The 15634-nt window shown below is 40.9% G+C and overlaps 1 protein-coding gene across 4 annotated transcripts in view; it reads right to left on the minus strand.

Moving 5' to 3' along the window:
* The window catches only part of MACROH2A1 (macroH2A.1 histone), a 209697-nt gene that overhangs the window by 125457 nt on the left and 68606 nt on the right, over nt 1-15634 (minus strand). For 2 of the 4 annotated variants that reach the window (XM_077473992.1, XM_077473994.1), the window contains exon 5: nt 4761-4865. In XM_077473992.1, coding sequence (XP_077330118.1) covers nt 4761-4865 — 105 coding nt within the window. Of the gene's footprint in view, nt 1-4760; nt 4869-15634 lie in introns of all 4 variants that reach the window. The other 2 variants (XM_077473991.1, XM_077473993.1) reach the window with 1 other exon arrangement.

Here is a 15634-nt window from a genome sequence, read left to right on the forward strand (position 1 = left end):
GGCAAGTATGACATGTTCGTTATAAAAAAAAAAAGGCCTTTACAGTCACTTTAAGAAACCACCTTGATCACTCTCGAAGAAGCAGCGTGAATTCGTTAAAATAATATGTAAAATGGTCATTTAAATAAAAAATTTAAAATTCATAATGACTGAATGAATTAATGTAATGGTATAGATATTACTGTATATACTTTTTAATAAGTGTTGGAAGGAAGGCTTAGGGGTTAGAGCATGTCTTGGAAAAATAATTGTTTACGTTTAACATGTGTTTACGTATTTTAAATGGTATTAACAAAAAATTATCTTAAATCTAAACTAGATGTACCATTACGGTACCTAAAAAGTCTGTTACTATACATCCTTTTGGTATTAAAAAAAAAAAAAAGCCTATCCCTTGTCAGAAATACAATCTACATAAAAGTAAATGCAATGACTTGCAAATCTCATGAACCCATATTTTTTTTCACAATAGAAAATAGATAACATTTCCACAGTTTACAGTACTTCCAGACCAGCCACCGCAGTTTTACTGCGGCAGGTTGGCTCCCCTGCATGAAACCACGTAACTATATGTTGGTTTGCGGGGTCCAGATAGCAGGTGTGCACCCACTGCACAGCGAGGGTGCCGATGCTCGTGACCAGGAGAGAGAACAGGGACGAGTGTGTGTAGACACACACTTCCCTGTTCTGTTCTGACAGGAGTGACAGATCGTGTGTTCCTATTAGCTAGGAACCACGATCCGTCACTTCCTCTAGTTAGTCCCCTCCTCCTTCTGTTAAAATCACCTAACAGAGGACACAGTTAACCTCTTTACCGCCCCCGAGTGTTAGCCCCTTCACTGCCAGTGACATTTTTACAGTAATCAATGCATTTTTAATCACACTGATCGCTGGATTAATGCTAATGGTTCCAAAAATTTGTCAAAATTGTCCGACGTGTCCGCTATAATGTCGCAATCATGAAAAAATAAAAAATAAAACACAGATCGTCGCAATTACTAGTAAAAAAAAATAATAATAAAAATGCTATAAATCTATCCCCTATTTGGAGATGCTATAACTTTTTGCAAACCAATCAATATACTCTTATTGCGATTCTTTTTTTTTTTACCAAAAACATGTAGAAGAATACATATCAGCCTAAACTGAGGGAAAAAAAAGTTTTTATATATTTTTGAGGGATATTTATTATAGCAAAAAGTAAAAATGAATGTTTTTCAAAATTGACGCTTTTTTTGTTTATAGTGCAAAAAATAAAAACCGCAGAGGCAATCAAATACCACCAAAAGAAAGCTCTATTTGTGGGGAAAAAAAGGACAATTTTGTTTGGGTACGTCGCACGACAGCGCAATTGTCAGTTAAAGCAACGCAATGCCGAATCGCAAAAAGTGCTCTGGTCAGGTAGGGGGTAAATTCTTCCGGGGCTGAAGTGGTTAAAAAATGTACCATTTTAAGAAAAAAAAAGATAATTTTGAAATTAATAGCATCAACTTCTCTCAAAAAAGTTGCAACAGTGCTATGTTTACCTCAGTGTAGAATCCCCTCCTCTAATACGCTGTAAATGTCTAGGAATTGAGGAGACCACTTGCTGGAGGTTTGGGAGAGGAATGTTGTCCCATTCTTCTTTGAAATAGGATTCTTCTTCCCCAATATAGGATTTTAACTACTCAATGGTCCTGAGTTATCTTTGTTGTATTTTTTGTTTCAAATATTTTTAATTGGTGAAAGGTCCAGACTGCAGGCAGGCCAGTCAAGCACCTAGACTCTTCTATTACAAAACCATGCTGTTGTCATAGATGCATTAGTAGTTTAACATTGTTCTGCTGAAGTATGCAAGGCCTTCCCTAAAGTCTGGATATATTTTTCAGCATTGATGGTGCAAACTGCCCATTTCATACGCACTTATGCACTGCACACCACCACAGTTGCAGACTTTTGAACTGAGAGCTGATAACAGGCCTGAAGGTCTCTTTCCTCTTTAGTACAGGGGACATGGCACCCATAGTTGCCAAAAAAGACAAATGCCAAATTTAGACTCATCTGACCACAGAACAGTTTTCAACTTTCCAACAAACCATTTTAATTAAGCGTTGGCCCAGAGAAGAAGGCAAAGTTTCTGGACCATGTTCAGATACGGCTTCTTCTTTAAAGAAGAGCTTTACCTTGCTTTTTTGACTGGCACGGTAAACTGTGTTCACAGACTTCACAGTAATTTATGGAAGTATTCCTGAGCCCATGTAGTTATGTCCATCACAGAATCATGCTGGTTTTAAAGGCCCAAAGAACACGGCATCTAATATTGTGTTCAGCCTTGTCCCTTGTGCAAAGAGATTTCTCCAGATTCTATGAATCTTTTGATGATACAATGTACTGTAGAGGATGATATATAAACTTTTTATTTTTTTTTTGTAAATTCTGTTTATTGTTTTTTTCCAAAAGTAGAAAACAGTTTACAATACAGATTGGGTCGGAAATGTACAAAGCTTACTTTTTTTTGTAACTATGGTCTAGCAACCAAAACAAGATCATGTACCAATTTAAAACGTGGACTGCTCATTCATTTAGGAAGAATAATACACTCATAAGAAACTTCATAAGCAACACAATCTATACATGATGAAACACCCTTAAGAAAGGTATATGTACTAGGTTGAGTGGGATTAATGGCAAGGGACTCAAGCCAAATATTCTATACTGTCAAACTTACTCGGCATCCCTAAGAGTGGCATGTGGCTTTATAAAGGGGAATTGCGGAGTTAACCAAGGCCTTCCAAAAGTTAAAGGAGGGCCCCTCCATTTGCTTTCATTTTATTAATATTGCCTTCCGGGCATAAAATAGCAGCAAACCTATAAGGGTTTTGGTTGCTGTGTGGTGTGTCAGAGTGTCCACTAAGACCAAGAGGATGCTATATTTAAAGTCTTCGCAATTTTGCATTAAGAAAGATTATTCTGAAATCGTTTGGTAAACCTCTGCCCATCTTTACCTCTGAGACACTGTGAATCTCCAAGATGGTCTTTATACCCAGTCATGCTACTGACCTGTTGCCAATTAACCTACCAGCTCTTCCTTGCGAGTACCACTTACTTTGCTGGCATTTTGTCTCCCTGTCCCAACCCTTTTGAGACGTGTTACTGCCATCAATTTTAAAATTAAATGGTACATTCTTTCAGTTCAACATTTGATACATTTTCTATATTCTATTGTGAAAAAATAGGGGTTTATGAGATATGAAAACCATTGCCAGAGCAGGAAGGATCAGGCAGCAATAAAAACATTGCCAGAAGTTCTAAGCCTTCTCCACTAACAAAAAGCTGTATTTGTCTGTTTTGCAGTTGGAGAGATATCATATCACTTCACAGCAAGTGACAGGAAATATCCCAAAGAGGAACACAGATCTCCCTTTGGAGATATTCCCCTTCACTTCTTGTCCTGTAGATGCAACAAGAAGTGAGAGGAAATGTTTACAACATGAGTAGTTTCCCTCTGTTGTCACCAGAAAAAGTGTTCCCATTTGAAGATGACCCCTCATCTCTTGTTTTGCTCACAACTGTATCATTTTGAATTTCACATCAATTTCTGTTTCTGTGAAAATAGCCACTGGGACAATGTAAATTTATCTAGCAAAGATATGACAATGTAAACCTGACAAAGACTCTAGCCCTTTGTTGCTCTAAAATCTGCATCTTAAATTAGAAGAAAAAAAACCCCACAAATGTTGTGGAGTTGTTTTTTCTTTTGACCCTACCTTTCACTATTTGTATATAAGCTTATACATGATGATGCGGTATGACATGATGGAATATTGGGTAAAACAGTGAGCCAATACTATAGAGTGTACAGAACTTTCCCATACAATAAATATTTAGATAATCTGTGCTGGTTGCAGATTAAATAAAGTAATTTTTTTAAGGCTAAATAACAAAAAAGGCTTATGCAGCATTTATTATTTTTTAATAAAAGTGAAATTGCCATTTGAAAGGATCAGTTGGTACTCTTCATACTAGATTACTAGAAAGAAAGTCAGCTGTGTTTAAACATACATCTTCCTAACAATATCAACTTTAATTTAAAGAAAAAAAAAAATTCTGATGAGCGTTTGGAACTTTTACATATTCGTTCATGAATATGATCAACCATCTTTTGCAAGCAACTTGCCAATTATGTTACCTTTTTTTTACCTCAAATAAAAGAAAGAAATATATGGTTTCTTTTTATGTTTTTAAATTACCTGCATGCTTGCTTACAACTGTTTTTTAATTAGGTTATCTGAAACTTTCCTGCATTTATTGCTCCTCTCCTGAGGATGTTGTAAGTTTAACTGTGCATGAGTGGCAGCTACAATCAAGTTATAGTGATTAAGACAGCCATATGTTCTATACACTTAGGGCCTACACGTGCTTACAAATTACACATGGCAATCAAAAAAAAATAATCAAGTGGGATCAAAAGGACAAAGTACAGAATTCTAAAGAGGGAACTAAAAGTGATTTCACATAGCTGAAAAAAAAAATCTAAAATGCATAGCAAATATGTTATAGGTAGAAAGTGACCATGTGCCTTAAAACAGGGCACATTAAGTACATAAACCTTGAGCATATAGTTTTGATATTCTGCTCCTTCGTTACCATAATTTGATTAGTTGGTAACTACGTATAACATAAAACTGGGATGTATTTGTAACCAGTTTAAATATACTCTGTCTTCTTCTGTATATTTTCTAGACTGCATTACTGTAACCATTTAATAAAGTGAGAAATACCTTCTGTCCCAGGAAAAGACTTTTGGTTGAAAGGATTGTGAATCCATTGGCCGGTGCCCCTTCTGTTGTACTGTCTGCACTTGCAGCTTTACTAACTTCACCTTGCTTCTGAGTGCATACAATGAATAAACACATAAGATGTTGTTATACAGAACAGGCATTTATATTATATAGCGTAATATCACATGTACAGTATATTATAGCATACCATATGTATGAACTTGTCAAAGGAATTAAACCAAACCTGTAGTATCTCTAAATCCACTAAATGAACAACCCAACAAAGCAGGAACCAAAAGATACCTACTTTTAAAGTGTATGTAAACCCTACTAATAAACATCTTATGTGCTCAGTTTTGGCCTGCTTAATATAACATTCAAACCATTTATTATATCGGTTGTTGATCATGTCAGAAATACAGAGACATTCTTTATTCTGTCCACAGTTCTTCTGTTATCTCAAGGATTCCTGATGCCCCATACACACTATCAGATTTTCTGCTGATTTTTCCTTCAGATTTACCAAAACCATGTAGTGCAAGGGTCTGCCTGATTGCATACAAATTGAAACTCCTAAGGTTTGACCTCATATTAAATGGTTTGGTAAATCTGAAAGAAAAACTCAGCAGAAAAACTGATAGTGTGTATGGGGCTTAACAGTTATTATGTTGAATTACAGAACCATTAGTTCCTATATTGTGGCAATTAAGTTATTGGGTGGGATTCAGTATAACAGAAAACTAGACTGGGCTGATACCAAGTCAATTTCAGTCCACTAAAAGGCATTTTTATTTAAATTCACAAAAGGAAGAAAATAGGAGCTGAGTGTAAAGTATGTTTGGCAGATCGTAGTTGCATAGTTAGTCAAATTGCAAAGAAACACTAGTCCATCCTTTTCAACCATTCAACAGGTATTTTTTTGTAAACTATACTCCCAAAGCCTTGAAGCAGAATTAAACAGATCAATTTAGGTTTCAAAAAACAGTTACATCTCGACATGTGCCAGGAAAGTAACTGTCCCATTTGCTTTTGCTGTCAACAAAACTGTGACACCATCAAATGGTTGGTGTTATAACTGATCACATGTGCAGCATCATGGCAGTTGAAGATCAAACAGAGGCAAAGAGGGCAGCTTCCTTGGCTGAAAACGATAGGAGGGTTTAGTTCCACATTAGCAAGCACTTTTTGGCATCATCATCATCAGTCCGCAACTCTGGACACATATAGTACTGCATACACCAGCAGTCACTGTAGAACGAATTAAGTGAGTTTCCATTGATTCCTATGGGGGAAACTCACTTTGATATATGAGTACTTTGGATTAAAATCATGCTTCTGGAAGGGATTATGCTTGTAATCCAAGGTACTACTGTACTAAGGAGCTTTGCCAAACAGAATATATGTAAACAAAGTTAGTCCTTATAAAAAGTGCTTTTAGTGTAAAATAAATAGTCCCAAAGTCAACATATATGAACTTCAGTCTTCTTTGTCAAATAGTGCATGCAAAAATTCCCAAAGCGCAAAGGTACACCACTCTGTCACCAGCAGTGTGCCCAACCTCCACCAACTATATTTACTCACCACATGGATCAAATATTAAGGCATGTATGGTACATAGTTACATCGTAGGTGAGATTGAAACAAAAGACACAAATCCATAAAATCCAACCTATGTGTGTGATTATATGTCAGTATTACACTGTATATCCCTGTATGTTGCAGTCATTCAGGTGCTTATCTAATTGTTTTTTGAAACTATCAATGCCCCCCTGCTGAAATCACCGCCTGTGGAAGGGAATTCCACATCCTTGCCGCTCTTACAGTAAAGAACCCTCTACGACAGGGATATGCAATTAGCGGGCCTCCAGCTGTTGCAAAACTACAAGTCCCATCATGCCTCTGCTTCTGGCTGGCATGCTTGTGGCTGTCAGAGTCTTGCTATGCTTCATGGGACTTGTAGTGCTACAATAGCTGGAGGTACTCTAACTGCATATCCCTGGTCTACACAGTTTACGGTTAAATCCCTTTTCTTCTCATTTTACACATCCTGCAGAGAAGTTATTACCCTGCTTAGATAAGTGTAGTCTGCAAATACAGAGATTGAGCCGTTTATTAACAAATTAAACAGGATTGGTCCAAGCACAGAACCCTGGGGGACCTCACTTCCCACCTCTGACCATTCTGAGTATTCCCCATTTATCACCACCCTCTGAACTCGCCCCTTGTAGCCAGATTTCAATCCATGTACTCACCCTATAGTCCATGCCAGCGGACCTTACTTTGTTCAGTAAACTTTTATGGGGAATTGTGTCAAGTACTTTTGCAAAATTCAGATACACCACGTCTACGGGCCCTCCTTTATCTAGATGGCAGCTCACCTCTTCATATAAGGTTAACAGATTGGTTTGGCAAGAACGATTCTTCATGAATCCATGCTGATTACTGCTAATGATACCATTTTCATTACTAAAATCTTGTATATAGTCCCTTATCATCCCCTCTAAGAGCTTGCATACTATTGATGTTAGGCTAACTGCTCTGTAATTCCCAGGGATGTATTTTGGCTCTTTTTTAAATATTGGTGCTACACTGGATTTCTCCAATCAGCTGGCACCATTCCAGTCAGTAGACTCTCAGTAAATATTAGGAACAATGGTCTGGCAATTACTTGAAGGAGTTCCCTAAATACCCTCGGGTGCAAGCCACCTGGTCCCGGATATTTATTAATGTTTAACCACTTGCGAAATGTTATGCAACATTGCTTCGCCCTGTGGCAACTAGGACCACGCGCCCCCTGCTAGCCCACGGAGCAGATGTGAGTGCCAGGCGGTCGCGATCACCAACAGGCTCTAGCGATCGCTCGTGGCACACTAAGAACCGGGATCTGTGTGTGTAAAGTGTGAGTTTCTGGTTTTCTGAGGGGAGAAGAGACAGATTGTCTGTTCATATTGAGTATGAACAGCAATCTGTCATCTCCCCTACATAGTCCCCTCCCCCTTTAGTTAGAACACACACTAGGTAACACAATTAACCCCTTTTGTTGACCCCCTAGTGTTAACCCCTTCCCTGCCAGTGACATTTTTACAGTAATCAATGCATTTTTATAGCACTGATCGCTGTATAAATGCCAACGGTCCCAAAAATGTGTCAAAATTGTCCGTGTCCGCCATAATGTCGCAGTCCCAAAAAAATTGCAGATCGCCGCCATTGCTAGAAAAAAAAAAATTATAATAAAAATGACATAAAACTATCCCCTATTTTTTTTTACCAAAATATGTAGAAGAATACACATCAGCCTAAACTGGGGGAAAAAAAAGTTATATATTTATTTATTTATTACTTTTGGGGGATATTTATTATAGCAAAAAGTAAGAAAACATTGCTTTTTTTTTTCAAAATTGACGCTCTTTTTTGTTTATAGCGCAAAAAATAAACACTGCAAAGGTGATCAAATACCACCAAAAAAAAGCTCTATTTGTGGGGAAAAAAAAAGGACATTAATTTTGTTTAGGTGCGACGTCACAAGGCCACGCAATTGTCAGTTAAAGCAACGCAGTGCCGAAACGCAAAAAGGGCTCTGGTCAGAAAGGGGGTAAAATCTTTGGGGCTGAAGAGGTTACGTTTCCCAAGTCTCTTTCTAATTCTGTCCTGTGTTAGCCATGATGGATCTTCCTGTGATGTGTGATCCAAGGCAAGGGGAGTCTCTGTGCATCTGGCTGATGGGTCAGCCATTAAATCCGGGCCAGTCACACTGGAAACTGTGCCTTTATCACTACCATTGCCAGTAAACACCAGGAACTACTGTGTCTAGATGTAATCGAGTCACCCATTTCCCATCTTTTTGGGCATGCCCTGGTTACAGGCACATAACCCGCAAATCGATTGGGTCACGGGAAGGATCAGTTTCTGTTCCTCTTATTGCCAGCAACACTGTTTACGGGAAGCTACGTGTGCCCCTTCTCCTCTGCTTTGCCTGGACTCTGATCCTGAAACCCGTCAATCTGTTCCGGAGGTATACCATAGCTTCTTGAATGTCTTCAGTAAGAAGAGAGCAGAAGCTCTCCCCCCACATAGGTCTTATGACTGTCTGATTGAGCTCCTCCCTGGGGTCGAAATACCTTTTGGAAGGATTTTTCCTTTAACAGAACTTGAGACTTTAAAGGTTTATATAGATGACAACCTAAAGAAAGGGTTTATCCATCTTTCTACTTCCCCAGCAGGCGCAGGAATTTTCTTTTTAGAAAGGAAGGACCATACCTTACTTCCCTGCGTAGACTATCACGAACTAAAAGTCACAATTAAGAACTGGTACCCTCTTCCTTTGGTTCCTGAATTGTTTCAGAGACTTGGGACTGCAGTTATCTTCATAAAATTGGATCTCTGGAGCCTATAACTTGGTGCATATCTGAAGCGGTGATGAATGGAAGAAGCTTTTCGCACCCGCTTCGGGCACTTTTAATATTTAGTGATGCCCTTTGGGCTTTGTAATGATCCTGCTACATTCCCGCACTTTGTACACAATATTTTTAGAGACTACCTTGACCTTTTTGTCATAATATACCTGGACGATATCCTGATCTTTTCCCCATCTCTGAACAAACATCCTGAACATGTTAAAAATGTGTTAAACTGACTCCGACAGCACGGCCTTTATGAGAAACCTGAAAAATGCAAATCTGAACGCCAAAGTATCCAGTTCCTGGGATTATTTAAGTGGAAGGTATTAAGATGGACCCTCAGAAGGTCGCTGTCATTCTTGACTGTCCAGTGCCTGTGGACAAGAAGGGTATCCAACGCTTCGTGGGGTTCGCAAATTTCTATAGGAAATTTATCAGAGGATTTTTAACCCTTATTGACCCTATTGCTAAACTAAATAAACAGACTATTCGGTTTCATTGGTCCTCTGAAGCTCAAAATGCCTTTGAAACCCTCAAGAACTTATTCACCTCTGCATCCATCCTAAAGCATCCTGATCCAGCCTTGCCATACATTTTGGGGGTGGATGCATCTGAAACGGAAGTAGGAGCAGTCCTTTCCCAGAGACAGGGACCCCAGGCTCTTTTGTATCTGCTTGCCTTCTTCTCCCCCAAATATCTGAAGAGGAAAGAAACTATGATGTGGGAGATCGAGAACTGCTGGCAATAAAGGCGGCACTTGAAGAGTGGTGGTACCTCTTGGAAGGAGCAGCACATCCAATTCTAGTCTATACGGACCATAAGAACTTGGAATATTTGAAAGTTGCCAAGAGATTGAAACCAAGCCAGGCCAGGTGGGCACTCTTCTTCACCAGATTTTCATTCCATAGAATGTACAGGCCAGGGTCGAAAAATACAAAGCCTGATGCGCTCTCCCACATGTTCAGCAACTCAGAAGTTCCTACACCGCCAGACACCATCCTAGCTTTAGGGAACTTTCTGTTGCTTCAGGAAGAGCTGTTGTCCCAAATCAGGCAAGCTTCTTTGGGGGCTCCTTCCCCGTTGGGTACAGGCCTGCAACTAAGAGACGGTTTACTGTGGTACAAGGATAACATTTTTGTACCGGAAGACTTATGAGTTGCTGTTCTTGCCACGACCACAAGCTGGCCGGCCACTTTGATGTGTACAAGACTTCTAAACTTTTACAGTGTACATTTTGGTGGCTGCGGTTACTGAAGGACTGTAGGAAATAAGTGGAGTCATGTATTACCTATATCCAGAATAAGGGTAGCAAGTCCAAGGCATGGGGCTTGTTGAAGCCACTTCCTGTACCTGAGAGACCATGGAAGATGATCTCCATGGATTTTATCGTGGAACTCCCTTCTTCAGAATGCTACACTACTATCTTCGTGGTGGTGGATAGACTATCGAAGATGGCGCATTTCTTGCCCATGAAGGGTACACCCTCTGCTCATAAGACTGCTAAAATCTTTATTAAGGAAATTGTGAGGCTCCATGGCATCCCTGCAAATATTGTATCCTACCGGGGGGTACAGTTTACTTCCAAATTCTGGAGAGCACTGTGTGAGTCTCTAAAGATTGATCTATCCTTTTCATCTGCCGATCATCCGCAGACGAATGTGCAAACGGAAAGGACAAACCAGACACTTGAGCAATACTTACGTTGTTTTATGTCTTTTTCGCAACATGATTGGGTGTCGCTACTACCTCTAGCCGAATTTGCATACAACAACTCTGTCCATTTAGCCACGAAGGAGTCTCAGTTTTTTGTGAATTACGGCTTTCACCTATTGTTCCTTTCCAACAGTATTCCAGAAACTACAGTACCTGCTGTCCAGGAAACATTGAACTTTTTTGATACAAACAATAAGTTGTTACAAGAAACAATGACAAGAACGCAGGATTTACAACAAGGAAGTGTTTGATAAGAAGAGAAGAGGGGAACTTAGTCTAGAACCTGGAGATCAGGTTTGGCTACTTTAAATTTGAAGCTTGCTCAAATTTAAGGTAGCTCGCCATGTGTCTTTCATGTTCTATCTTAGCCATCCTTATTGCACCCTTACATATCCTGTTGCATTATTTATAAAGTCTGAATGCTGATGATGATCCCTTAATCTTGTATTTTTTGAAAGGCCTTCTCCATTGCTTTTATATGCATTTTTACATTGGAGTTAAGCCATCCAGGACTTTTGTTCCCTCTTTTAAAATGTATTACCCAATGGGATGCATTGGCTAATGCCCTTATTTAATATCTTATCTCTCAGGTGTAGATTGGGCACACCGCTGGTGACAGAGTGGAGTACCATTGCACTCTGGGAATCTTTGCATGCACTATATGATGCACTATATGATGAAGACTGAAGTTCATATATGCTGACTTTGGGACTATTTATTGTGAACGAAAATCTATTTTTATAAGGACTAATTAGGTTTACATATAGTCTGTTCGGGGAAGCCCCTTAGTATAGGAATTGTTTTGATTAAATTGCCTCTATATATTTTTTGGCACTACATTTATCAATGCACTTATTATACATAAACACATATACTGTACTATAAGTTCTGCACTGTCATGTTTTATATAAAGAATTAAAGTGGACTGCTACCACAATCAGATCCTCACATTCAGGTGATAAAATCAAGGATGGGCAGATACTATGTATCTTGCCCATCTTGATTGAGGAGATACTGTATACATCCATCAATGACCAGTCTTACGCTGGCCAAACATTATACAATTTTATTGTTCAATTTCCTTTAGATTTACCTTCAACTATGTAGTACAAGAGCTTGCCTGATTCCATACAAATTGAAAGTGTTTAGATTTGAACCCGTTTTATATGGTTTTGGTAAATATAATGGAAAATATGAATCGTACAAGAAAAAAAATTTATAATGTATGCCCAGCCTTAAAGCTCCTTAACCACTTGCCGACCGCCTCACGCCGATGTACGTCATCAGAATGGCACGGGCAGGCATAAGCACGTACATGTACGTGCTTTGCCTCCCGCGGGTCGGGGGCCCGATCGGGCCCCCGCCCGGTGCCTGCGGCGGTCGGTTTTCGTTCGGGAGCGATCCCGGACGAGGGGACGGCCATTCATTCATGGCCACCCCCTCGCGATCGCTCCCGACGAATGGAAATCCCCGGTGACATCACTTCCTCTCCTGTAATGTAAACACAGGAGAGGAAGTGATGTATTCTCTCCTCCGTGTCGGTATTTTTCGTTCCGACACGGAGGAGAGCGGATCAGTGAGTTGCACCAACACATCCCACACACAGTAGAACATGCCAGGCACACTCACACCCCCCCTTTACCCCCCGATCACCCCCCCAATTACCCCTGCCCCCCAGTCACAGTGACACCAATGTCATTTTTTTTTTTTTTTTTTTTTTTTTTGCATTGGTGTCATTTGTGACTGTAATAACTGTTAGGGCAGTTAGGGTTAGCCCCCTTTAGTTCTAATGTACCCCCCTAACCCCCCCAATAAAGGTTTAACCCCGTGATCACCCCCCGTCGCCAGTGTCACTAAGGCTGGGTTCACATTGCAGCGGTTTATGAGAACGAATGTGATTCGCACCGCACTGCAGTGCAAATCACATCCGATCTCTGTGCGATTCGAGTTCAGCCATTCGCCGCACCCGCCGCACCCGCCACACCCGCCGCACCCGCCGCAAATTCGCACGGGACCCTTTTTTTGGCCCGCAGCAGAATCGGATCGCATGGGTGTTCACACCATGCGATCCGAGTTTGCAGATCGCACTGCGATATGCGAACTGATCTGGGGGTGTCAGTAACATTTCACTGACACTCCCAGCAGTTCGCATAGGGCAGTGTGAACTGCCGCCGGGAGGCATGCGATGCGGGAACCCGCCGCGGATTCGCGGCGTTTCCGCATCGCTCCAGTGTGAACCCAGCCTAATAAGCGATCATTTTTCTGATCGCCGTATTAGTGTCACAGGTGACGCTAGTTAGGCAGGTAGGTATTTAGGTTCGCCGCAGCTTTTTATAGCGCTAGGGACCCCCATATACTACCGCATAAAGCCCCCTGATTGCCCCCTAGTTAACCCTTTCACCAGTGATCACCATATAACTGTTACAGGTGACGCTGGTTGGTTAGTTATTTTTTTATAGTTTCAGGGCACCCGCCATTTATTACCTAATAAAGGTTTAACCCCCTGATCACCCGGCAGGTGTCATTTGTGACTAATAACTGTTAGGGCAGTTAGGGTTAGCCCCCTTTAGTTCTAAGGTACCCCCCTAACCCCCCCAATAAAGGTTTAACCCCGTGATCACCCCCCGTCGCCAGTGTCACTAAGGCTGGGTTCACATTGCAGCGGTTTATGAGAACGGATGTGATTCGCACCGCACTGCAGTGCAAATCACATCCGATCTCTGTGCGATTCGAGTTCAGCTATACAGATAGTATGGCTGAATTCGTGTCGCACCCGCCGCACCCGCCGCAAACTCGCACGGGACCCTTTTTTTGGTCCGCAGCAGAATCGGATCGCATGGGTGTTCACACCATGCGATCCAAGTTTGCAGATCGCACTGCGATATGCGAACTGATCTGGGGGTGTCATTAACATTTCACTGACACTCCCAGCAGTTCGCATAGGGCAGTGTGAACTGCCGCCGGGAGGCATGCGATGCGGGAACCCGCCGCGCATTCGTGGCGTTCCCGCATCGCTCCAGTGTGAACCCAGCCTAATAAGCGATCGTTTTTCTGATCGCTGTATTAGTGTCACAGGTGACGCTAGTTAGGCAGGTAGGTATTTAGGTTCGCCGCAGCTTTTTATAGCGCCAGGGACCCCCATATACTACCGCATAAAGCCCCCTGATTGCCCCCTAGTTAACCCTTTCACCAGTGATCACCATATAACTGTTACAGGTGACGCTGGTTGGTTAGTTATTTTTTTATAGTTTCAGGGCACCCGCCATTTATTACCTAGTCTCACTAGTGTACCCCTAAATTTAGGGGTGTCTACTTTCTAAAATGGGGTCATTTGGGGGGGGGGTTTGTGCCATCTTGGCATTTTATGGCCTTCAAAACTGTAACGCCCTTAGAAAGCCTGAAGGCGGTGCTTGGTTTTTGGGGCCCCGTACGCGGCTAGGCTCCCAAAAAGTCCCACATATGTGGTATCCCCGTACTCAGGAGAAGCAGCAGAATTTATTTTGGGGTGTCATTTCACATATGCCCATGGCATGCGTGAGCAATATATCATTTAGTGACAACTTTGTGAAAAAAAAAAAAAGTTTGTAATTTTCCCGCAACTTGTGGCAAAATATAAAATATTCCATGGACTCAACATGCCTCTCAGCAAATAGCTTGGGGTGTCTACTTTCTAAAATGGGGTCATTTGTGGGGGTTTTGTGCCATCTTGGCATTTTATGGCCTTCAAAACTGTAATAGGTAGTGAGAAGTGAACTCAAAAAATTACGCCCTTAGAAAGCCTGAAGGCGGTGCTTGGTTTTCGGGGCCCCGTACGCGGCTAGGCTCCCAAAAAGTCCCACATATGTGGTATCCCCGTACTCAGGAGAAGCAGCAGAATTTATTTTGGGGTGTCATTTCACATATGCCCATGGCATGCATGAGCAATATATCATTTAGTGACAACTTTGTGAAAAAAAAAAAAAAAAAAAAAAAGTTTGTAATTTTCCCGCAACTTGTGGCAAAATATAAAATATTCCATGGACTCAACATGCCTCTCAGCAAATAGCTTGGGGTGTCTACTTTCTAAAATGGGGTCATTTGTGGGGGTTTTGTGCCATCTTGGCATTTTATGGCCTTCAAAACTGTAATAGGTAGTGAGGCGTGAAATCAAAAATTTACGCCCTTAGAAAGCCTGAAGGCGGTGCTTGGTTTTCGGGGCCCTGTACGCGGCTAGGCTCCCAAAAAGTCCCACATATGTGGTATCCCCGTACTCAGGAGAAGCAGCAGAATTTATTTTGGGGTGTCATTTCACATACGCCCATAGCATGTGTGAGCAATATATCATTTAGTGACAACTTTGTGTAAAAAAAAAAAAAAAAATTTTTTTTTGTCATTATTCAATCGCTTGAGGCAAAAAAATAAAATATTCAATGGGCTCAACATGCCTCTTATCAATTTCCTTAGGGGGTCTACTTTCCAAAATGGGGTCATTTGGGGGGGTTTTGTACTGCCCTGTCATTTTAGCACCTCAAGAAATGAGATAGACAGTCGTAAACTAAAAGCTGCGTAAATTCCAGAAAACGTACCTTAGTTTGTAGATGTGACAACTTTTGCGCAAACCAATAAATATACAATTATTGACTTTTTTTTTACCAAAGACATGTGGCTGAATACATTTTGGCCTAAATGTATGACTAAAATTGAGTTTATTGGATTTTTCTAATAACAAAAAGTAGAAAATATCATTTTTTTTCAAAATTTGCGGTCTTTTTACGTTTATATCGC

The sequence above is a fragment of the Lithobates pipiens genome, unplaced genomic scaffold (genome assembly GCF_037356315.1).
Source record: "Lithobates pipiens isolate NorthernLeopardFrog02 unplaced genomic scaffold, aLitPip1_a1.2 Scaffold_8, whole genome shotgun sequence".
Classification (NCBI taxonomy): domain Eukaryota; kingdom Metazoa; phylum Chordata; class Amphibia; order Anura; family Ranidae; genus Lithobates; species Lithobates pipiens.